General features: G+C 38.1%; 1 protein-coding gene across 1 annotated transcript in view; it reads right to left on the bottom strand.

Moving 5' to 3' along the window:
* LOC105310066 (cytochrome P450 2C18-like) overlaps positions 1-10685 on the bottom strand; it is a gene marked incomplete at its 3' end in the record, with an annotated part of 17308 nt that overhangs the window by 4014 nt on the left and 2609 nt on the right. Inside the window, exons 3-4 of the mRNA XM_011386281.2 lie at positions 4318-4478; positions 2935-3111 (exon numbers count right to left, since the gene is read on the bottom strand). Coding sequence (XP_011384583.2) covers positions 2935-3111; positions 4318-4478 — 338 coding nt within the window. The remainder of the gene's footprint in view (positions 1-2934; positions 3112-4317; positions 4479-10685) is intronic.

Genomic DNA, 10685 nt, shown 5'->3' with positions numbered 1-10685 from the left:
AGGTCTTTATTTCTCCTTCATATCTAAATGAGAGCTTAGCTGGATACATTATTCTAGGCTGATAGTTCCTTTTGTTTAATAGTTTGAATATTTGATACCACTCCTTTCTGGCTTGTAAGGTTTGTGCTTAGAAGTTCGACGATAATCTAATGGGTTTTCCTCTGTAGGTTACCGTCTTCTTTTCCCTGGCGACCCTGAAAATTCTTTCTTTGTCATTGATTTTTGATAATTTTAGTACAATATGTCTTGGAGAAGGCCTTTTTTGAGTTGAGATAATTGGGTGTTCTGTTGACTTCTTGAATTCCAAGCTCCAGTTCATTCCTTAGATTTGGGAAATTCTCATCAACTATTTGTCTGAAAATGGTTTCTAATCCCTGCTCCTTTGCCTCCCCTTCGAAAATGCGCATTATTTTTACATTTCCTCTCCTGATGGTCTCAGCTAGTTCTTGTATTTCTCTTTCATTATTTTTCATTCTTTGGTTTCTCTGTTCTTCCTTCTGATTTATTTCTAGATCGCTGTATTCGATAGCACTGATTCTTTACTCCATTTGACTCTATTTTCCAAGCTTGCTATTTCATTTTTCATCTCTTGCAGTGTGTTCTTTATCTCCAGATGATCTAGTTTGTTCTTTTGGAGGGTTTCAATCTTCTTGATCTGCTTATCTAGTTGTTTTTTCAATTCCTGAAATTGTTGATATGCCTTGTTTTGGAACTCACTGAATTTTCAGAAGTTCCTTCCTGAATTCTCTGTCATACAAGTCTCATATTTCTATGTCTGTAAGCTTATTTTCTGGAGATTTTTCTCTTTCTTTCTGAGATGCTTTGTTATCTTGACTATTTATGGTGTTTAATGGATTATTTCTTCGCCTGGGCATTAATGGAAGTGTATTCTGCTTTTTTTCCCAGAAAGATTTATTATATAAATGTCTCTTTAGCCCATTGCAAAGAAGGCATTTTTCTTTTGGTTTCCATTAGGTGGCATCTAACCCTCTTGGATCCCTGCTTCATATAAACTCTGAATAATGTCTTTTTTTTTCTTATAGATATCCAATCATGCTTGCTACTCTCACTCTCAATCCCTATCAGTGTTAGTGACAGATTCAGTATCGTTTGTTCAGATTCCACTCGGGCTCCGTGGTGTCCAGTCTTGGAAGGTATGGGAGGAGGGGCCCTCTAGGTCAGGGGATGGGGTCTGCAGCTCAGCCATGGATTTTGCAACCGCAGCTGCATTGTTTCTCTTCTGTCCCCACTTCAAATATTCCCACTTCTCTGCTTTTGCCCTAATGCCTGGACACTGCCTCTGGCCTCGTGGAGCTCACGGCTCTCCCAGGGAGGGCTGTTCAGGGTACCAGCCACACCTTCTCCCCTTCTCCTCCACCTGCAGAGAACTCGAGCTGCAAGAGGAAGTTTCTTAGTTACTCCCAGCATTCTGGTCATCTTCCGGAGTTCTGATCTGTAGTAGCTCTTATTCGGAAGTCCCATGCTCACACGTGCTGGTATGCAGTTTGAGTGTTTATTGTTGAGGGTTAGATGTTCAGTTATTGTTGTTTCAAGAGGCGAGATCTGGGGACATCTCTCACTCCAAATGTATCTGATTACATGCCCACATTTTTTTCTTCTTAATGAATTCCCTCCAACATTTCCTGTGTTGGACAAGCTTGGTGTTGATAAATTCCTTTAGCTCATTTTTGTCTGGGAAGCTCTTTATCTGTCCTTCAACTGTAAATGATAGCTTTGCTGGATAAAGTTTTCTTGGTTGTAGATCCTGGGTTTTCATCACATTGACCTTTTGTGCCAAGCCCTTCTGTCCTGAATTGTTTCTTTTGAGAAATCAGCTGCCAATCTCATGGGTGTTCCCCTGTAGGTAACTAACTGCTTTTCTCTTACTGCTTTTAAGATTCTCTCCTGGCATTTAACCTTTGGCATTTTAATTCTGATGTGTCTTGGTGTGGCCCTCTTTGGGTTCACATTTTTGGGGACTCTCTGAGCTTCCTGGGATTGTATGTTTATTTTCTTCATCGGGTTAAAAATTTTCCCCTCATTATTTCTTCAAATAGCTCTTCAACTTCTTATTTTCCTTCAAGTAACACTATGACACAAATATTTTTACATTTAATTGTGTCCTATAAGCACCTTAAATTATTATTATAGTCTTGGCTTCTTTTTGCTTCCCATTCTGATGGAGTGTCATTGGCTCCTCCATCTTCTATATCAGTGGCTTGGTCCTCTGATTTATCCACTGTGTTTGCTCCACCTAATATACTCTTCATCTCAGATCATGTGTTCTTCATTTCTGACTGGTTCCCTTTTATAATTTCCACTTCCATTTTCCTGTTTTTTATCTCTTTGTTAAAGTTCTCTCACTGAATTCCAGTATTTGGAACTCTGTTCTGTAACCTCATATGGTTTCACCCTCTTTATCTTCCCATTTTGGCTGCATTTCTGTGTCTGTTTCCATGTACTAAGCAAAGCTCCTAAGTTTCCCGGTCTTATTAGCATGACAGTGTAGTAAGTGTCCAGTGGCACAGTCCTGAGAAGGGTTCAGCTGCAGGTCAATTAGCCCCAGTGGGGCCACCTCTTAAGATTCAGCAAGCAATCCACAAATGCTGTGCTTATAGTTCCCTCAAAAAACCACGCTGCCACCCAGGTAAGTGTAGACTCTGCTCAGCAAAGAGCACAAGATTCCCTAAGGACACAACTGGCTGTGAGTTCAGTGAAACCATGTGTTGTAGGAGGTGGAGTTTCAGGCAATACCCTGGGCGAAGCAATCTCTGTAATCCAGTTTGATAACCTCTCAGCTATGGTGGTGCTGAGTACTCAGACTTGGAAGGAGTGAGTGCTAAACAGAGGAATAATGGAAACCACTGGCACTTCTGTCAATAAGCCACAATATCCACAAGCAATCAAGTAATTGAGCTCTTGTTAACGTTTTACCTGCTCCATTTGGATGAGGAAACAATCGAGAAAGTCTCGAGGATTGTTAATGTCCAAGGATGCTTGATGTTCCCTCGCTTGCTCTATAATATAAGTTTTTAAATAAAGCTGATTTTCCAAGATTTTCCCATGCCTCCCTGGGAAATAATGAAGGAGAACAGGGAAAGCATTGCAGAGCTAGAAGAGAAAACGGTATTTTATTAGGTAAAAAAAATATATATACTTAATGAAGACATATACCATATGCCAAGCCTTGATGAGAAACTATACTGTAAATATTAACAAATATTCATAAATAATGGTCTCTGTGTTGAGTGGAATTTTTATTTTACAAACACATACTTTCTACACTGATAAGTATATTTTAGGGAGAAAATTCTGACGAGGGGAGCACAGACGATAATCATGTCCTATACTCAGACATCATGTTTATAATAGAAAACCATCTTTTCACCAATTTGTTCATTTTTACATCAGTTCTTCCCTATAATCTTGAAATATGATGTGGCACATAATACTATAATTCACATTTTGTAGGAGACAGCAGAGGTGAAGGAAGTTGGGCCATCTGATATAGAGCACAAAGCTAACATTGCTTTTTCTAGTCCTATCTAGTTGCCCAGACATTGAATGAGTTTTTCAGAACTGGGAGGGTCCTGAAGATAATATGAAACATAACTCAACATTTTATATGTAAAGCAACTGGGCACCAGAGCAGGTAAGTGACTTCTCTAAGATCACATCATTACCTTTTAGGCAGAGTACAGAACATGTCAGCTCAACACAGCCAAAATCGTGATTTTTGTTTACGGTTTGTACACCGCAGTAACCGATCATTTTGTCATCCTCAAAATACTCACCTTGTCAGCTAGGATGCCACCTGAATCATCTAACACTCCTACCCTAGTTAGTGTTCCCAAGGAGCATCTGTGGTCCCACATAGTCTCCCTTCTTGAAGGAGATATTCTCTTCCTTCCTACATTCTTGTAGTACTGCCAACTAATGTGCCAAAGAAGTCTCTAAGTGTTGACTGGATGACAAGTTTTGTGAGTAATGAAGCCTTTCCAGAAGAATCCAGAAGTCCATTAGCGCTCTAGGTATACTTTCGGAAAGTTACTAAAGTACTTTACAGAAAACGGAGCTTTAGAATTTAGTGGAAAAACGACTGGACAGGATCAATGTGATTGAATTCTTGGCATGTCTTTTCGAGCCAATCATTAAGGGATCAGCCATCTTTCCCAGATGAGCACTTCGTGGTAGTAAGCTCTGGGAAGGAACGTGATGCTCATACATTCACTTCACAGCTCTGTGCACACAGCGTTTAGGATTTCTTGGAGAAAAGGACATAAAGTAGTTCTCGGGAAGAAATGATCTTGGCCTTACCTGTACCCATGGAGAGCTTATAATCTTTACTATTTCATTCAGTCTTTCCATTAAGTTAAGAAAAGTCTGGTCTTTATAATCAAAACGTTTCTGGAAAATAATGGAGCAGATCACATTGCAGGGAGCACAACTCAGGATAAAGGTGGGATCACAGGGTGATGCTAAAGGATCAGAAACAATTTTAAAACACCATGAAAATGTATACATTTCTTTATGAAATAATGAGTAAAAGTAATTTTAGAAACTCTAAAGCAAATCTTTTCTAAAAATTCCCTTAACATCAAAGTATCCAACATGTATAAAATCAACAAATCACTTATACCCTAACTGGAGCAGGTATTTGAACCACACCAGTTATATAATGATTTTCTAAAAATATATATTCAATTCATACCCAATACCATTATTTGTACTCTTTCCACCCAAGGTGCCTGTTAATTTGGAGGGGAAAAAAAGAAGAAAACATTTAAAGAGGACGTTTTTACATTCTTTCATAATGAAACTTATCAGTGCTGAATATTATCTGTCTGCAAAGCCTGTAAAAAATGAAGTGCTGATATAGAGAAGGATAGCTAGGGATCTCAAAATGTGTTCCGTATAATAAATACTTGGAAGAATCATGGGTAAAAGCAGCAGATGAGAAGTTAAAAACAGAGAGATTGTGGTTAAATTCATATATTTGAAGGAATAAGTGTAAAACAGCAGGAATTACCCATGTCATATGACTAGTAAAACTAATACAAATGAATAACTATTATAAGATCAACTTTTTGTCTAAAGTTAAAACAAAATGAGAAATTTTATTTCAAACATCAATCCCAGAATATTCACACAAAAGATAAATTGGTAAATGCAATTCTTTTATTTTTTCATTTCGATGTTTTAAAAAGTCTCCCTCCTTTGGATGTAAATATCCAGCATTTCGATTCATCAGCAAAAAATAATTTATTTGGGAAAAGGTGCCCTGTGTGGACTTCTGGTGTAGTGTTCTGTATAGCCATCAATAGAATAATATAATTTAATAAACACATTTTTTTCCAACATATAAATCAAGTATATCACATTTTTGTAAAGAAATTACAGTAAAGTTTACTTTTTTGTAAAGAATCTATGAATAAAAATTTTGCAACCAAATGACCAATGAATGATTATTATATGCAAAAAATTCAAACTTCACATCTGTAGATGTAATTAGGGTGACTTGAATTAAGTGTTGTGAAAAATGACATTGGGAAGATGGTGGAATGAAAAATCCCAGCCCCTTTATCCACCACAGAACCATTGATTTAGCAATGATTAGACTAAAATTCCTTTACGAGATATCCAGATTCCAGTTAAAAAGTTGCAGTAGCACAGTAGAGCAAAGAACTGAGGACAGCCACATTAAAACTGGTAACAAGCAATTTCACTTTACCTCCTTGAATCTGGCACCACTCAATTGTGGAAGAGAATGCCTCAAGTTGTGATGACTCCATCACAGGAAAGAGAAGGAGGAAGCATGCCTCCAATGTACCAGCTTGTCAGTGGGCTCCCTGAAGAATTGGTGTCCGTCTTACATCACTTGAAGTACTGAAAAAACTGGCAGAGTCTAGATGTCTGAGACCAATGAGAATAAAGGAGGGGAGAGTAGTGCCTTGCTGAGGCCAGCATGACTTGGCACAATCTAGAGAACGTGCACAACCTGAGGAGGCTCTTTTTTTAAGGAGAAAGCAGAGAAGTAGAGCACATGCATGGTGTTCTGGCTTTTTGGAGTGCTACCCAAGAGACTGGCATCTCTCTCACCTGACTCAGGGCCCAGAGGGGGAGAATACCAACTTTGGAAAAAAAGGACAGTGGGGAAACTTGCTTACATTGAGCCAAAGAACTTTCAGTACCGTAAACAGAGAACAAAGGAAGCCAGAGATTAGTAGCTCCTGAAAAAGAAATTGGCAAGCTTCTCTAGTTGTCAAAATGTAAACACAGAACCAGAGAGCTTTATACAAAAAAACAGGGAGAGAGGAAAATGGGGTGTTTGAGTCTCTAGCCAGGGTGACTGGTGAGGGCTTTGCCCTGTACACGGCCAGTCCATAAAGACTGGAAGAGGTGTGTATTTGTTCAAATTCATGGATCCCAACACAAAGTTAGGGAACAAACAAAGCACAAGGAAACATGATTCAAACAAAAATACAAAACAAATATCCAGACAATGATCTTAAAGAAACCACTTATCCAAAGAAATAATTTAAAAAGTGATAACGGTGTTCCACAAGCTCATGAAAATGATACATAAAGAAAATAAAAATGTGAACATGTAAAAAAAAAAAAAAAACCAGAAGGCTAAAATTTGGGGGACTGAAGAAGACAATAACTCACGTAAACATTGCTAGTGAGCTTCAATGGTAGACTTGAAGAAAAACAGAAGAAAATTCAGCAGACTCAAAGAAAGGTCATTTGATATTATTTGATCAGAAGGAAAGGAAAGGAAAAATATTATTTGATCAGAAGGAAAGGAATGAAAAAAGTCAGTAATCCTAAGGGACTTCATAGGTGAATAGAGAAAGGGCAGAAAGCTTACATCAAGAAATGATAGCAGAAAATGTCTCTTCTCTATAGGGAAAATTAATATCTAGACTCAAGAAGGCCAAAGCACTCCAACCAAGATGAACAAGAGAAATCCACACTGAGCTACATTACAATGAAATTGTCAACAGGTGGGAGAGAAAAAATTGGCATACATGATAGATTCTTTGTTCATCCTTCTTGCGACCAAGTAAAAGTTGTGACAAAAACATGGAGCAAACAGCAAGGAAACCTGCCTGGGACTAGACGAGCAAGCCCTATCACTAGGGAGAGAAATAAGAAAGCACCCGGCAACGAGAAGAAATAGGACGAGGTGAAAGCACTAGGCTGCTGTGTTTCAGACATAGCAGCAGCAGCTGGCAGCTGCAGACTCTCTTAAAGGGGCCGTGTCCACCAGTGAACGTTCGCGGGAAAGGACCTGCTCGCTGTGAGCAGAGCACCGGGTTGGCTGCGCAGGGTGCACCAGCGACTTACGGGGGAAATTCAGTTGTCAGATTGAGGGACGGAAACTAGGATCTCTCCCGGACAGAAGTGCCGGTGGTATCCATTGTTCCTCTATTGAGCCTTCCACTCTTCCCAGTGTGTGTGCAGCACCGCCATAGCTGAGACGTCATCAAACTGGATAAGAGAATTTAGTCACCCCAGAGGATTCCCTGACACTCCGGGTCCCCCAAATCGTGGTCCTACCCAAGACACAGCCAGGTGTACCCTTGGTGAGTCTGGTGCTCCTTGCTGAGTAGAGCCAAGGCTCACAATAGTGGTCTCTGGCCTCGGATTAGGTACGGTTTCTTGAGGCAGCTATAAGCACAATGTGGATTGCTTGCTGAATCTTAACAGGTGGCCCCATAGGGGCACAGGCTACGGCTAAACTTGGCTTGCAACTGAACCTTCTTAAGACTGTGCCACTGGACACTTACTACAGAAAGCCATGCTAATAAGACCGGGACACTTAGGAGCTTTCTTAGTACATAGAAACAGACACAGAAAAGCACCCAAAATGGGAAGACGAAGAAGCAGAAACCGTATGAGGTTACAGAACAGAGATCCAGGAATAATGGAGTCAAGCAATCTAAGAGATGCTGAGTTATAAGATGCTCTATGAACTTAGGGGAAGTATAGATGAATTCAGTGAGAGAACTTTAACAAAGAGATAAAAAACATGAAAACGGAAATGGAAATTATAAAAGAGAATCAGTCAGAAATGAAGAACACATGATCTGAGATGAAGAGTAAATTAGGTGGAATAAACAGAGTGGATAAATAAGAGGATTGAACCACCAATATAGAGGATGGGGAAGCCAAGGACACTCAATCAGAATGGGAAGCAAAAAGAAGCCAAGACTATAATAAATTAAGGAGCCTATGGGACATAATTCAATGTAAAAATATTTGTGTCTTTGTGTTACTTGAAGGTAAACAAGAAGTTGGAAAGATTTTGAAGAAATAATGATGGAAAACATTTTTAACCTGATGAAGGAAATAAACATACAATCCCAGGAAGTTCAGAGAGCCCCAAAGTACATGAACCCAAAGAAGGCCACACCAAGACACATCAGAAATAAAATGCCAAAGTTTAAATACCAAGAGAGAATTTTAAAAGCAGTAAGAGAAAAGCAGTTAGTTACCTACAGGGGTACACCCATAATATTGGCAGCTGATTTCTCAAAAGAAACAATACATATCAGAAGAGCTAGGCACAAAATATTTGATGGGATGAAATCCTTGGATCTACAACCAACTATACTTTATCCAGCAAAGCTATCATTTACAGTTGAAGGACAGATAAAGAGCTCCCCGGACAAAAATGATCTAAAGGAATTTATCATCATTAAGACAGTATTACAGGAAACGTTGGAGGGACTTCCTTAAGAAAAAAAATGTATAAAAAACATGAAGAAAGAATGGTAATAGTACATTCCAATCAATAAGTACCTCAAATAGAAAAGAATTTAGTGCTCCAACCAAAAGATAGAGTGGCCAAATAGATAAGAAAACAAGACTCCTACATATGCAGCCTACAGGAGGCTCAATTCAGATTAAAACACAGACACAGATTAAAAGAAAGGGGCTGGAAAAAGATATTGCCTTAATGGACCTAGAGGATATTGCACTGAATGAAATGGTTCAGATAAATACAAATATCGCATGATTTCACGTACATGTGGAATCTAAAGAAAAAAATAAACAACAACAACAACAAAGCAGTAATAAACTGGTGGATACAAAGAATATTTTGAGGGCAACTAGATGGGAAGGAGGTTGCGAGGATGAGAAATATGCAAAGGGATTAAGAGGTACAAATGGATAGTTGCAGAATAGACATGGAGATGTAGAATGTAGCATGAGAAAGATGGATAATAATGTTGTAATAAATATGTAAGGGATAAGATAGGTACTAGATTTAGTCGGGTGATCACATTGTGAGTTATGTGGATCTCTGAAAAAAGACTCATTGAATTGTACAATGTACATATGAGCAACTAATTGTCTATCATATTTCAATAAAGCCAGAGAAAAAAAATTGTAAAAGGCAAAGGCAAATAGAGAATTTGAAGAGCAGTAAGACAAGAGCGACATGTCACATACAACAGAACCACCGTAAGACTATGAACAGATTTCTCAGCAGAAACCTTGAAGGCCAGAAAGAAATGGGATCATATATTCAAAGTACAGAAAGGCAAAAGCTGCCCACCAAGATCACTGTTTTCGGCAAAACAATCTTCAAAATACAGGACAAATATTGCCCAGATAAACAAAAGCTGAGGGAATTCATCACCACAAGACATTCTAAGACGATTCCTTAAAGTTGAAACCATGGGACACTGAACAGCAACACAACACCATATCAAAGTATAAAACTTGCCAAGATAAGTAATATAGAGACAAACACAGAATACTATAATAAAATAAAGGTGGTAATAAACCATAATTAATTTAGTATAGAAGTGAAAAGACAGAATTGACAAACCATTACATAGACTAAGAAAAACAAGAAGATGCAAATAAAATCAGAAATCAAAGAGAAGACATTGTAACTGATACCACAGAAATACAACAACAACAACAACAAAAACCTGAGAAATATTATGAGCAATTACACCCCAACAAATTGGATAACTTAAAAGAAATGTGAAAATTCCTAGAAGCATACAACGTACAGGACTGAATCATCAAGAAATAGAAAATCCGATATCAGGAGGAGTAAGGCACTTGAGTCATATATTCAAAAACTTCCCCCAAAAACAAGAAGCCTAGAAGCAATGGTTTCACTGGTGAATTCGACCAAATATTAAGGATTGGTAAATATTGCCAAACCTTCACAAACCTTTCCAAACATATACAAATGAATAAGTATGAGGTTCCACATTAATAGAATAAAAAAATAAAAATAATATAATCATTCTAATAGATGCAGAAAAAGAACCTGACAAAATTCAACATTCTTTCATGATAAATGCACTTCTATATTCCTTTACTCAACATAATAAGAGCCATATATGTCAAGCCCACAGCTAACATCATGCTCAAAGGAAGATTTTCCCCTAAGATCAGAAACAACAAGAAAGTGTCCACTCGCACACTCTTGTTCAACATAGTACTGGAGCCCTAACCAGAACAATCCATCTAGAAAGCCCTAAAGACTCCACTAAAAGCTGTTAGAACTAATCGATGAACTCACTAATGTTGAAGGATATCAAATCAACATGCAAAAAGCAATCGCGTTTGTATACACTAAAAAGGAACTCTCTGAAAAAGAAATAAAGAAAACAATTCCATTTTAAATAACAAAATAAATAGAATATTTAGGA

This window comes from Pteropus vampyrus, unplaced genomic scaffold (assembly GCF_000151845.1).
Source record: "Pteropus vampyrus isolate Shadow unplaced genomic scaffold, Pvam_2.0 Scaffold1030, whole genome shotgun sequence".
Lineage (NCBI taxonomy): Eukaryota > Metazoa > Chordata > Mammalia > Chiroptera > Pteropodidae > Pteropus > Pteropus vampyrus.
Note: the sequence above shows the minus strand (reverse complement) of the source record. Positions and strands in the feature narration are given on the sequence as shown.